This window comes from Meriones unguiculatus, chromosome 19, assembly GCF_030254825.1.
Source record: "Meriones unguiculatus strain TT.TT164.6M chromosome 19, Bangor_MerUng_6.1, whole genome shotgun sequence".
Classification (NCBI taxonomy): Eukaryota; Metazoa; Chordata; class Mammalia; order Rodentia; family Muridae; genus Meriones; species Meriones unguiculatus.
The window spans coordinates 38,222,230-38,236,097 of NC_083366.1; the positions used below are offsets into that span (position 1 = coordinate 38,222,230).

Here is a 13,868-nt window from a genome sequence, read left to right on the forward strand (position 1 = left end):
TCCTTCAGGGCCGATGAAGTGGCTGTGCTCTGGCTTCTTTACAGTACATAGGGGCTGGAGGCTGGGACTTGGTAATTCTTGTCCCCACTCCCCTCCCATTCTCCTGCCTTCCGCCGTAGAGGTGCCACTTTTATCTGTCCCATGTACTTGACTTGCTTGTGACATTTCTGTTTTAAAGAGAAGAAAGCATGGGGGAGTTCTTGTGACATTTGAAAGTCCTGAAAGCTGGTTCTCCACAGGGAGGGATAGCCATTTGCCTCGGGCAGCCCTCTCTCACCGTAGGCATTCTGACCCAGCTTTAGTCAGTGTGGAATGGTAATGACAAGGTCCCACACACTGGCTGAGTACAGGAAGGGCCAGGCATACCCTTGAGAACCCAAGTGGAATTCATCTTTCCCAGCCCTGCACTCAGAAACTTTCCGTGAGCATGGTAAAGAATTACCTCAAAAGGAAAGAAAGAGGAAAGGCAGTGCTGCCTAATGGATGAACAGCAGTGAAGACCACAACTCACCCTAAACCTGAAAAGAAAGATTAACTTCACTGTTTAAAACAACCGATTTCTAAAAATCTTAGTAATGCACTCAGAATATTTAAGTTCTGTGTATCAAATGGATAAATTGCTCAGAGGATTATTGACTAGAAACTAGCTATTGGGATCTGGCTTCACAAAAAAAAAAAGGGGGATCTAGTTTTCTTTTTTTAGGGTTATGTGATGTTCCAGCCCCTTTTTTTAAAAGAGGATTCATTGTATTCCCCAGGCTTCTGGAATCAAAGGATTCTTCCTGCCCCACTCCCCACCTAGTCAGAACTAAAGGCAGGTAGGACAGTTCCTCCCTTTGAGGTAGGAGTTCTTCTGCTCCTCTTTCTGTGGAGGATGGAGAAATGAAAAAGAGCTCAACTACGGTGTCACCTTAAACCAAACACAGAAGATGCTCAAAGCTTAAAGACATCTTCGTTCCGTCCCTCAGGACACACTTGTTTGCCGTATCAAATATCAACCTGACCCTGACTGACTCTTAAAATAATTTTAGGGCTCAAGATCCATCAGACTGGGAGCCTATCCTGCTGTACATCTGCTTTACCTGCAATTGGTTATTGAAAACATAGTCCTAAAGCATACTATGTCCCATAGTCTTACCTTACGATTCCTTTAGGGTTTATTCCACCATCCAATGAGTGAGTGATAAGTGAGTGAACGTGGCACGGCCATGTCTAAAATGGACAGTAGTGGGACACCATGCTCAAACCCTCCTATCCATTACACATATGGAGCTGAAAAGTCCAGACTGGCAACTTGCCATCCAGCAGTATGTGTTGAGTACCTACCCAACTGCTAAGCACTGTAAGAACTCTGGAATGAACAGGAAACCATTTTTGTTGTTGTTGTTGTTGTTTAAAATTATAGCATACAGCAGGAGAGAGATGAAGAAATAGATAATTAAATATCAGGTGGTAACTGCCTCCAAATGTGCAAGCAAGAAGGATGTCTTGGGAGATGAGAAGGGAAGAGAGCAGAAGATGATGTTGGGAAGGGATGTCTGGAGGATAAGACATCAGAACTAAGACCATGCATAGCAGAGGAAACGGAAGAGGCAGGGAAGGGCTGGAGAGGTGTTTTGAGCATAGGAAATAGCACAGGCAAAGATCTGAAGATGAGAGAAAGCTGAGAGTGCTGGAGGGAGTTCACATGTTTCAGTGCAGCCTGCACAGGGAGAATGAGAGTGGGATGGAAAGGAAAGAAGAAAGGATCCAAAGCAGATCCCAGGAAGTCTGCATGGACTTTATCTTTTTACTATGAGGAATGAGGCCACTGGGTATTTACAAGCCAGAAATCAGACTTATATTCCTAAAAGAAAACTATAGTAGGATTGGGTTATAGCTCAGTGATACAGAGCCTGTCCAGAATGGCTAAAGTCCTGGATTTAATGCCCTCACCATATCTATACCTTTATCTCTGCCCACATCTGCAACTCTGTCTGCAGTGGTGATTTGGATAAGGCTTTGGTGGAAAGAACTGGAAAAAATAAAAAAGAAGTTAAGTCAAGCAGAGAAAACATACCACAAAGACGCAAGACCCAGATTCACACAGCCTATGGAGATTATTGGCAAAATTTTATCTACTTTATTTGGATTCTTATACCTCTACCTCCCTACCAACTCCTGCCCCCAATACTAGGTAAGGGAGAAAGAAGAGTAGAGGGGAAGGGAGACATAGACTCCTCTAGATTTAGTTCCTTGGGGCAAGTCCAGTCTTAGTAGTCAGGAAATCTAGCAAAACAGCAAGGGAGTTTCTATGAATCGAGCCCTTCATTCCTGTTCAACCTTGAACCTGCCCACTGCCAGAGACACACAACACAGGCACATTCAAATTGCTGAACAGCCTCAAGGGTCTCCATTTGCCTCAACTCCAGCAGCATTAGTTCATGATACACAATAGCCCTGGGAAACCTTACAGAGGCCCCACACAGCCCCTGCTTAGAGACAGGGAGGGGCAGGAAGGAGAAGAGTCTGGGCCAGTGAACCCGCTTCCTGAGCAGTCACCCCAAGCTGGTCCTGTTGGCAAACCACCAACCACCGTGCGTTAAATTCGTTACATCATTCATTCACTATAGAGAGCCTGGAGCTGTGAATTTAAGTTCCTTCTTCAATGTAGTTGTTTAACTATATTGTACACAGCTGCCATGTTTTCAATTTGCAGATCTAAAATCAGTTGCCTCCACACATGGCCAGGTCCAAGAGACTGTGTTTTGGGGCATGGGCATGTGAGGAGGGCTGAGGGAGGCGGCAATGCAGAGGGCGCTTCACTGCCATCTCTGCAGAGCTCTGAATGCTCTTATGCAGACAAAACACAAGAAGGGCAGATTTTCAGCTTTGTTCTGGCGAACCCTGCCTTAAATTTAGCATCAGTTCAACTTCAAAGGCATCAAGCTGTTTTAAGGTCTCAATGAAATCTATATAGTCCTGCTCTGAATTGTATTTCCTCTTTTTAAAGTATTACAGAAAGGTATTTTTTGCTCAGTATTTTCTTCTATGGTTATTTCACTAAAAAGTTCTTGATTTTGTAGGAAAAAAAGACAAAAAAAAAAAAGGACAACAACAAAAAGAGGTTAGGGAGAGGAAGGGTGAGAGGCTTCCAGATAATCCAGAGCCAAGGTCACTGCTGGCATTCTGCCCTCCTGGTATTTCTTACTCAGCTTTGGGAGGTGAACTTCACATGGATGCATTTGTGTGAGGTTGGGGCGCCTCCTGAGGAAGGGCTCCTGTCAAGAGCAATACAGTTGGCCCAGGAAGCATGGCTTAGCTTAAAGCTTGTTATCCGAGGGAGGAGAAATTTGCAAGGTGTAGGTAGCATGGGTGAGGACTCAAGCTAGAAAGTCACCTCCTCCTTACCACTGCCCGCCTCAGCCCCACGGGATCAGAGCTTGTGAGTTACATAAGACAATGGAGAGTTGAGTCTTCTTGCTTTGTGGACTCTTCTAAGAGAAATTTTAGGAAGAACAAAATATCTTCAGGAGATCTGGAGATACGGTTTTAGCAACACCCAGGCCTCTGACTGACAGGAGAAAGGAACCTTGGAGCAGTACAGCCCCTTCAGACATGCTTTTCCTTGAAGAAGAAGCCAGTTATACAAGCAGCTGTATGCATGCCACAGTGCCCACAGGATGAGTAACTGAACTCTGCTCAGCCAAGGCCTTGCAAAAGCACAGAGGCAATGAGTCAGGGAAATGGGGTCCTTACTGCCCATGACTTCATTCTAAGGGCAATAGTTGCCCCCAAAGCATGAGATTTTTGAGGAGTCATCCATTCTTACTACTTTATTCAAACCCTCATTACTGAAACCGGCTCATTTGCTGAGCTGATAATGACATCCAAAGGCACCACTATCGGCCTCCTAAAACTGCGCATTCAGTACGTGTACACAGCCTGCTTCAGAAGCAGTGGTTCCCAGCTGTAGCATAGACGGGATTTTCTGGGGCAGAACGAGCAGCTGTAACACTGTGTGGCTCCTGTTCTCTCCGTGGTTCATCCTGTGGGTTGTTCGTGTGTAAACTCAGAGAAAGCTTTCTTTCAGGAAACACAGTCAATGCTAAAGACTCACTTTGGAAGACACACTCTAAGACTCTTGTCCTAAAGCCTTGTCCTTCAGAACAAATGTATTTGGTGTTGCTACTGTAAAAGAAAATGCAACACCAAAGCATGTTGCTCTGTGACATTTAACGTTCACTGTCTAAATCAGTGTTTCTCGAACAACCCTTACACAGGGCTTGCCTAAGACCATCGGAAAACATAGATATTTACATTATGATTCATAACAGTAGTAAAATATGAAGTAGCAACAGAAATAATTTTATGGTTGGGGTCACCATCACATGAAGAATTGTATTAAAAGGTCACAGTATTGGGAAGGTTGGGAACCACTGTCGAAATTCTAGTTAAAGGGGAAAACTCACTTTTAAAAGTTTGTTTTGGGAGGGGGAAAATAGAAAGAAAAGTAAGATTCCCTTGCAAACCTTTAAGCTAACTGTATTTTCTGTGTTTAATATCAATCTGAGCCAGCACAGAAGAAAGCAAAGTGAGTTCTTTTTAATTTTTATTTTTTATATTAATTACAGTTTATTCACTTTGTGTCCCAGCTGTAATTCCTTCCCTTATTCCCTCCCAACTCCACCCTCCCTCCCTCATCTCCTCCTATGCCCCTCTGCAAGTCCACTGATAGGGGAGGTCCTCCTTCCCTTCCATCTGACCCTAGCCTATCAGATCTCATCAGGACTGGCTACATTGTCTTCCTCTGTGACCTGGTAAGGGGGAGGTGATCAAAGAGCCAGCCACTAAGTTCGAATCAGAGACAGTCCCTGTTCCCCTTACTAGGGAACCCACTTGGACACTGAACTGCCATGGGCTACATCTGTGCAGGGGTTCTAAGTTATCTCCACGAATGGTCCTTGGTTGGAGTATCAGTCTCAGAAAAGATCCCTGTGCCCAGATTTTTTGGTTCTATTGCTCTCCTGGTGGAGCTCCTATTCCCTCCAGGTCTTACTATCTCCCCCCTTCTTTCATAAGATTCCCTGCACTGGGATGTGGAGAAAGGGGAACCCTCCTCCATTGCTGGATGGGAATGTAAACTTGTACAACCACTTTGAAAATCAATCTGGCACTTTCTCAGACAATTAGGAATAGCACTTCCTCAAGATCCAGCTATACCACTCCTAGGCATATATCCAAAAGATGCTCATGTACACAACAACGACATTTGCTCAATCATGTTTGTAGCATCTTTTTTCATAATAGCCAGAACCTGGAAACAATCCAGATGTCCCTCAATTGAAGAATGCGTACAAAAATTGTGGTACATTTACACATTGGAATACTACCCAGCAATTAAAAACAAGGAAATCATGAAATTTGCAGGCAAAAGGTGGGATCTAGAAAAGATCCTGAGTGAGGTATCCCAGGAGCAGAAAGACATAGATAGCATATACTCACTTATAAGTGGATATTAGACATATAATAGAGGATAAACATACTAAAATCTGTACACCTAAAGAAGCTAAGGAAGAAGGAGGACCCTTGGTAAGATGATCAGTCCTTCCTCAGAAAGACAAACGGGATGGAGTTTGGAAGAAGGAGAAAACAGGGAACAGGACAGGAGCCTACCACAGAGGGCCCCTGAAAGGTTCTACCCAGCAGGGTATCAAAGCAGATGCTGAGACACAAAGTGAGTTCCTTATCAGAGAAATGTCATTTGGGAAATCTAATGTCAGTATCTCCTCAAGTTGGTATCAATTTTTTCCAGTCCCCTCAAATACCCAGCAGTGAACGCAGACCAATAGGACACTTGGCACAATTCCTCATCATCAAATAATTAAATCAAACACTGTTCTACTTCAGGAAGCCAACTTGAATTCAGAAACTACTTCTGGCTTCACTATGTTCTTAATTACAGATGTTCATACAAATCTGTATGGCTTGTATGTGAAATGGCCTTCACAGACTTGTGTGTGTGAAGGGTTTGTCCTTTGGTGGCAGCATTGTTTGGGAAGGCTGTGCAACCTTTTGGAGTGTCCCTAGCTGGCAGAAATAAGTCCCTTAGGAACACTTAGATCACTTAGGTTACATCTGTCTCTGGATCTAGGTTGGGTGCTCTATGGCCTGGCCCACTGGGATTTGACCCACCATAGTGTAAACAGGTTGTGCCACAAGCCCCACTGACATGGATAAAGTGGTTCCGGCAGTTGTCATCCTTTTTCACCATGATGGACTGAAACCCTCTGAAGCCTGGGCCAAAGCCTTACTTAACTTGCTTCTGCTGGGTACTTAGTCACAGAAGCAAGGAAAACAGCCACAAGATCTGAGCAAGGAAGAGGATTCTGAAAGGTTGATCAAAGAAAAGACATGGGAATACGGCCGTGGTGCATGCCTTTAATCCCAGCACTCAGGGAGATGGAGGCTGGTGGATCTCTGTGAGTTCGATGACAACCTGGTCTACAAAGTGAGTCCAGGACAGCCAAGGCTACACAGAGAAACCCTGTCTCAAAAAAAAATCATCTAGAAAAGACATGGGAGACTACTGTTAATACAGAGATCCCAGTTAACCACACCACTCCCTCACCTTCTATTGGACAAGATTTCATTCTGTGGATGTGTTCAGCATGCCAGTGAATGAGCCAACAGTCTAGGTACCCCCTGCACTGGGATGTGTGTATTGACTGGAAAAGACCCCTTGAACACCAGGAAAATGTGTAATAAAGTGTCCGTCTGTAAAATAAATACAGTCTGATGGAATACAGAGCATTGGGTAAAGACAGTGATGTAAATCTACATTTACAATGAGATAGACCAACATGGAAATATGCTGGCAATGGAGAACCAAGTAAGTATATGGACAATAACACAACTCTGTGCCTCTGCCACATTCCTAGGACTGTTTACCAAAAAGAGTTAGCATTATAGGTTGTGCATTGCATTTTAGAGAAATATGTTTTGTATGCATGAGTGAATCTGAAAAGACTTATGCCAGTGTTAGGAAAGGATGCCTCCATTTTAATTACAAATCATTTTTATTCTGTTTTCTGTTTGTTAAATTTTCTGTCCTGGAATGACTATACTGGCCTAAACCATGAAGAGAGACAAACAAAAAGACTCAGACTGTGCTTAAGAAAGAACTGGCATGGAATAAAGGAAGTAAAAGACAACTATTTGTCTCCCTGTGTGGTACATTGTGGGAATGGCAACAGACAATGGGTAGAGGAGAAGCCCGTAGAGGGCACTCAGTGAAGAGAATTGAATGAATGAATGAATGAATGAATGAATGAATGCCTATAGTAGATCATTTCCTCACAGGTCTCTAGCATATTGGCATGCCAGTCTCATTGTAGACACAGTATTTCAGCAGTGCACACTCACAAATACATTAATCTCTGTTAGAGTGACAGCCAATTAGTTGCTTTCAAAACAGTCACCACAAACTCAAATCTGAGTTCATTCGTTTTCACTTTCCTCTTCGTGCCTTCACCCCTATCTCTTCCCTTATTAACATTACGGAAATTAATGCCCTCAAAGGCCTTGCTACCACATAATCGTTAAAAAGACAATTTAAATGTGTCAAGTTGAAAGTTAAAAAAAAAAAATCTCGCCAGTAGCTTTCCACAGCCCTGGAAGCAGAATCCTTTACTGAGGAATGTCAGGAAAAGTCACTGGAAAACCAAGCTTCCGTCCTCAAAGACCATATATGCCTTGTGTGGGAGATACTCCCACCCAGGCCAGTGCTCTTCGTGAACCTTACTGCTGAGTTTCAGTACAAAGAAGAAAGTATGTGGTATGTCAGTAGATGTGTGGTGTGTGTAGCTGACGTGTGTGCTGTGTACATACTGTGTATTACATGTCTTCTCTAATATGATGTATGGATGTTATCAAGTTCACATACTTAGGCCAATATAAACTAGTGTAGCACTGAGGAAATCAGTGTGGAGGTTCCTCACAGAACTAAATCTACCCTGTGGTCCAGCCGTCCGCTTCTTGGAGTCAGCACGCCACAGAGACCCTTGCACATGCATGTTTACCGCGGCACTATTCACAACAACCCATATATGGAGGCAGCTTAGACACCAGAAAAGAACAGACGGAGAGGTGATGTTGTGCTCAGTGGAGTTCTGTTCAACCATAAAGAATGAAATCACGTCATCCATAGAAAAGTGATGTGGCTGGAAATCATCCCGTTAAGGGAAATCATCGTGATAAATATGAGGAGAAGCATCACATTTTCTCTCATTTGCACAATTTAGCTTTAAATCTATATGTATGTGATGAAAGTAGAAAAAGGCTGTGTGAGAAAAGGTAGAGCCTAATTGTAGGGAGGGGGACAAGAGAGGATATGGAAAGGGAAAAGGGAGACAGACATCATGTGTTCTCACTCATATGCAGAACCAGGTTTAAATGTAGTGTGATCTACATGTGTGCAAGCTCGTGTGCATGCTTTCGGCTGTGCGTGCACACATGAATGATAAAGCAGAAGGGCATCTTTTCAGTGAGAAGGGACCAGGAGAAGGAGGGAAGGGAGAGCGATGGGATGGATACATAAAGTGAAATGATAGGCATGTGTGAAAATTTCATGAGTAACCCCTGTACGTACGCTTACTAAAAAGTCAATAAGATGAGAATTCATTTGCATGCTCCATGATCCCTTTTCCCTGGTTGGGCAATCTAGCCAGCCCACCTAGGAAGAGGCTCCTGGCAGTCCTGATGGGACCTAATGGGCTAGGGTCAGACAGTAGAGGAGGAAGACTTCCAACTAGTAATCAAAGCAAATAAACTGTAGATAATATTCTAAAAAAAAAAAAAAGTCACCTAGAGGGGACAGAAGCTCCACAAGGAGAACAACAGAACTGAAAAATCTGGGCACAGGGGTCATTTCTGATACTGATACTCCAACCAAGGACCATGCATGGAGATAACCTAGAACACCTGCACAGATGTAGCCCATGGCAGCTCAGTCTCCAAGTGGGTGCACTAGTAAGGGGAACAGAGACTGTCTCTGACATGAACTCAGTGGCTGGCTCTTTGATCACCTCCCCCTGAGGGGGGAGCAGCAGCCAGTCCTGATGAGACCTGATAGACTAGGGTCAGAGGGAAGGGGAGGAGGACCTCCCCTATCAGTGGGCTTGGAGAGGGATATGGGAGGAGATGGGGGGTGGGGATTGGGAAGGGCTGAGGGAGCTGGGATACGAAGTGTATAAACTGTAATTTATAAATAAATAAATTTTAAAAAAGCATTTTAAGAGACAGTACAAAAAAAGTGAAAAAGAAGCAAAATGATTACATGCTTAATTGGATGCATGGCTGAGGTGGCCACACAATGCAGTGTTTGTTTGGCATGCACAAGCTGCTACTGAGTTCACGCCTCAATACCTGAAAGTAAAAGTCTAATTGGATTGAAATTTTTAGGTCTGCCTCAGAAGGCTCTGGAATGCATAAAAATTCTAGGGCTGATTAATGCAATGACTCAGTCGGTTATGGCTTTTTTTTTTAACAATTACTAAAATATTACACAAAGCTCAGACCCAGAAACAGCTTTTGATCGTTGACTCTGTCCTAGTTATTGTGCAACCTGACCTGCAGAGTGCTGAAAAGCTCCCCGATGTCACGCTGCACTGTCAAGTGCCATGGTGAACTGCCCTTGAAGACGCTGTCCCTTCCATTCCACAGCGTGTTCCTCTCTCAGGCCCTCGGCAATCACACTCTTCTTATTTTCAGCATTAGATGTTACTGTTGAGATACAGCCATTTGGCCCAAGTGCCAGCCAGGCCCATTTACTAAATGCATCATCTGCTGAGAAAAAAAATAAAAATCCTCATCCAGAGCACATGGTGATGGGCAGAGGACCAGGCAACCAAGACTAGATCCTGCTGCCACTGGGGATACAGCAAATCTAGTATAAAGCTACAGAAGCCAATAAAGTGGCATTTGGCGAGAGAGCCAGTACTCAGCCTGCTTGGATTCCAAGCAGTCCAGTCAGTGTCTTCTTCAGAATCCAAACCCCAGCAATCTCCCTGTCCACCCTCATCTTATGGGTTCTTGTGGCTCTGTGACCACAGCATTTTTCCTCCTGTGTCATCTGTACACACTGTGGCCTCTGTCCTATTCACAGCTTCCCCAAGAAACATCCAGAACCCAGCCTTGAAAGTTCAGCTCCTCCCAAGAAGGCCTGCCGTCTCCCTTCCATGTGAGGTTGATATTTCCTCCCTTCTGGTGTGAGTCTCTCTCACAGCCATCCAACTGTGGGGTCATTCCACTTCTCTGGCTCCTGGACTGACCAGGAGTTCCTCCTAGGGAGGCTTCCTGAACTCATCAGCACCCAGGCCTTAGGCCACAAGAAGAATTGTTAGTTGCCTACTGGAATGCAGCAGTGGGTTTTTGAGAACATGTGCTTGTTCAGTTTCTAAGTCACAAATCCAGGAACTTAAAACAATATACATCTGTTACTTTGAAGTTTTTGATGGTCATAGTTTAGCCTGGTCCTGTCCTTCAGATGTCAGAAGAATACAATCAAAGTGGTTTACCCAGGCTCTTGGACCATGCAGGGACAGAACTGGGAAAATGGTGTCACACTTACTTGGGCTGAGGATTTGGCATTAGGCAGAAGACCCAGCTTTTTCCTGTACCTTAGCTGGAAGCTGGCATCCGATCACTGCTTCTTGATGTCATCAGCCCAGCAAGACCAAGTTCTACATAAAGAAATACAACCATTGATGTGACATCTGTTCATCACCACTGTGCCGCTTAGGATAAAGTGATAGGCCCCACCCAGCGCAGGGGAAGGGATCCAATACAGAAGGATGGAAGCAGGGGTCTCAGGAATGGTCCTCAGGTCTTACCACCATGGAAGATGCTGAGCTATGAATGAGAAATGTCCCCCAGACTCTAATGATAAAATCAAGGGTCTCCAGCTAACAGTGCTGTTTTGAGAGGTAAAGTAAACCTTAAGAGACAGAACCTGGCTGAAGCCAGGGAGTCCCTGAGAGTGGGCTTTTAAAGAAGATCTTGACACTAGGCCCTGCCTATTTCTTCTTTGCTTCCTATTGGCCATGAGGTGAACAACTGCCCTCTACCATACTATTGCTCCATGATGTATCTGCAGGCCATGGGCAAAAGAAATTCTTCCTCTTTTAAATTGTTTCTCTTCGATAATATTAGCACTGATATGATAAAGGGTTTAAGAAAAAGAATTACTAAATCATGATGGTCAGTTTTGCTATTTTGTTGTTGTTTGACAAGGTCTCACGTATACAGGCCTGGCCTCAGCCATACCATGTAGCCCAGGGATGGACTTGAGCTTCTCGTCCTCCTGCTTCTACCTCTTGAGTGGTGAGATTAGGCATGTGCCTCAGTGCTTCTGTGTGCCAGGCAAGTTCTCCGCCAACTGAGTGCCATCCCAAACCTGCTGGTTGGTTCCTTTCTGTTAAGCCTCCCTCTGACTCTCTTGCAGGTGGCTTCCCTGATGCTAGCAGATCGTGTCTGGAAGAAGATACAGCTCCAATGGCCTCATGTCCTAGGAAAGGAGAACCCATTCAATTCCCAGATTGAAGAGGTGTTTGGAGACCAAGGAGGACACTGAGCATCTTCAGAAAGAGCACCATTGGGGAAGAGAAAGATGGATAAATCGTCCCACCCACCCATTCCAGGGGCTGCTGGTCCACAGGTCCAGAGGACTTTCTCTGGCAGCCTCTCTGCAGACCACTTTACTCACAGTGGGGGACAGACATGAATGCCAATGTGATGCCCACCTCGAGTCTCCCTAGTGTAACCCTGAAACACCCTTTTAAAAGTACTTTGAGGACCATTTCAAGAATGGCAATATCCATGCCGTTCAGCAGTCTATTGTTCTAGGAAAGGCTTTTAAAATAGTAAACCACCCCAGGATGCTTAGCAGCTTACACGGGGTCTGTACCAGGGATTGAGACTCTCCCTGTCGGTTACTTAAAGGTGGCCTAGGAAGCTGAGACTCTTAGTACAGCTGCAGACTTGCTATAGGCAGGAACAGTCAAGTTTCCATGGCCCTCCTTAAAACTTCCCAGTAATCCCAGCAGTCAGTATACTAAGAGCTTTATCATATACATATACATATACATATACATATACATATACATATACAAAATATACATACACACATATGTGTATGCCCAGGAATTCTGTCAAAATAAAGATACTTTTCTTTAAAAGCTTTTCTTACATCCTTTAGCTACACAACCTGTCTTCCTTATAATAAGGACTCTGCGTTATTTTCTATAGAAATAATTTTTAAAAATAAAGTGTCTTCCTTATTGATATTATTAATAGTTTCTTATAAAATTATTCTCTGATGGGTTTATGCATTTATACAGAATGCATCTTGTATGCTCTTACCCACCCCCTATCTTCTCCTATTTCTCTCCTACTCCTGTTAATTCCCCTCCTCCCTACAAATTCTTTTCCCACATTCTAGTCTGTTATATTTTCTTTGAGACCCACTGAGTTTAACCAGGGCTGTCTTCACAATCATGAATTTAACAGTACACGCTGGAGTGTGGTGGGCTCATCAGTGGGGATGCATCTGGAGACAATGTCTCTGCTTCCTCCAGCATATATCAATGGACAGTAGTTCCCCAGAGATGGGTAGCTTTATAGGGAATCTTTTTCAGCTACCTAAATCAGTATAGGTAAAGTTAGGTAGATGTTCAAGATTGTCATCACAGTGGCATCCCTGTACCAAATTTCCTTAGGAAGTAGGCTTCTAAAGGCTCACTGTCTGTTTGTAGTAGTCAACAATCCATGTTTATAGCTTCTGCACCTTTGGATTCATTCAACCACAGATCAAAGGCATTAAAATAAAAACACTAGTTATTCCCTAGCAATGCAGTATAAGAACAGTTTCCACAGCATTCATGTCAGATTAGGTATTCTAGGTGCTGTGGCTTAATCTTAAAGGCCTCACAAAGGCCCATGTATTATAGGCTTGGTTTGCAGCTTAGTGCTCCTGGGAGGCACAGAGACAGTGAGGAGTGTAGGGCTAGTGAAAAGCATGAGATCATTAGGGGCATGCCCTCAAAATGCCTTGTAGGACCCAGATCCTTCTTATTCCTCTCATTTGTACCCATCCATGAGATAAATGCTCCTTCCGTGCTTCCACCATGATGTACCACCATGGACCCAAAGCAACAGGGCCAATCAGTTATGAGCTGAACCCTATAAAACAGTGAGCTACAACAAACCTTATTTTTAAGCTGATTACTTTGGGTATCTGTTGCAGTAGTGAGAAATTCACCTCATAATAAACACTCTAGAGATGGTTTAAAGTACATAGGAGGATTGTGTTGTTGTGTAAAAATCGTATACCATTTTCTACAAGGAACTTGAATGTCCTCAGAACCTGGTATTTTGGGGACTCCTGGAACCAGCCGCTGAGAGAGAGAGAGAGGGGGGGGGAAGAGAGAAAGAGAGAGAGAAGACAAGTACAGGCTGAGGTCCATACATGCACAGGAATTCTGGTCAAGTCTAGCAAACACCTCCTTTACCTGTGTGTCACTTTCCCCAGCCATTTCTGAACAGGCCACAGATCCAGATTCAGTCTTTGTATACCCAGGTTCACCTCTGCTGCCAGCATCCTTCTCTCTAGCAACTACATTTTCTACATCCTGTTCCAAAAAGCTTGCTTGGTGTAGCCCAGAGGTAAGAGACTCCTAACCACCCCCCCTCCAGGCTGGAAATGGGGACCCGTGGAATAACTAACAGATTTTCTCTGTTAGTGGGCAGTCTGCACACTTCCCTGCATCCCTTTACTCACAGCAGTGACCCCCTGAGGAAATTCTGTTAGCCGTGCTGCTCTACCCCTACCT

The 13,868-nt window shown here is 44.2% G+C and overlaps 1 protein-coding gene across 1 annotated transcript in view; it reads left to right on the forward strand.

Moving 5' to 3' along the window:
- Aoah (acyloxyacyl hydrolase) overlaps nt 1-12,326 on the forward strand; it is a 226,754-nt gene extending 214,428 nt beyond the window's left edge. Inside the window, exon 21 of the mRNA XM_060372382.1 lies at nt 11,483-12,326. Coding sequence (XP_060228365.1) covers nt 11,483-11,611 — 129 coding nt within the window. The 3' untranslated portion in view covers nt 11,612-12,326. The remainder of the gene's footprint in view (nt 1-11,482) is intronic.
- The last annotated feature ends 1,542 nt before the right edge of the window (nt 12,327-13,868 follow it).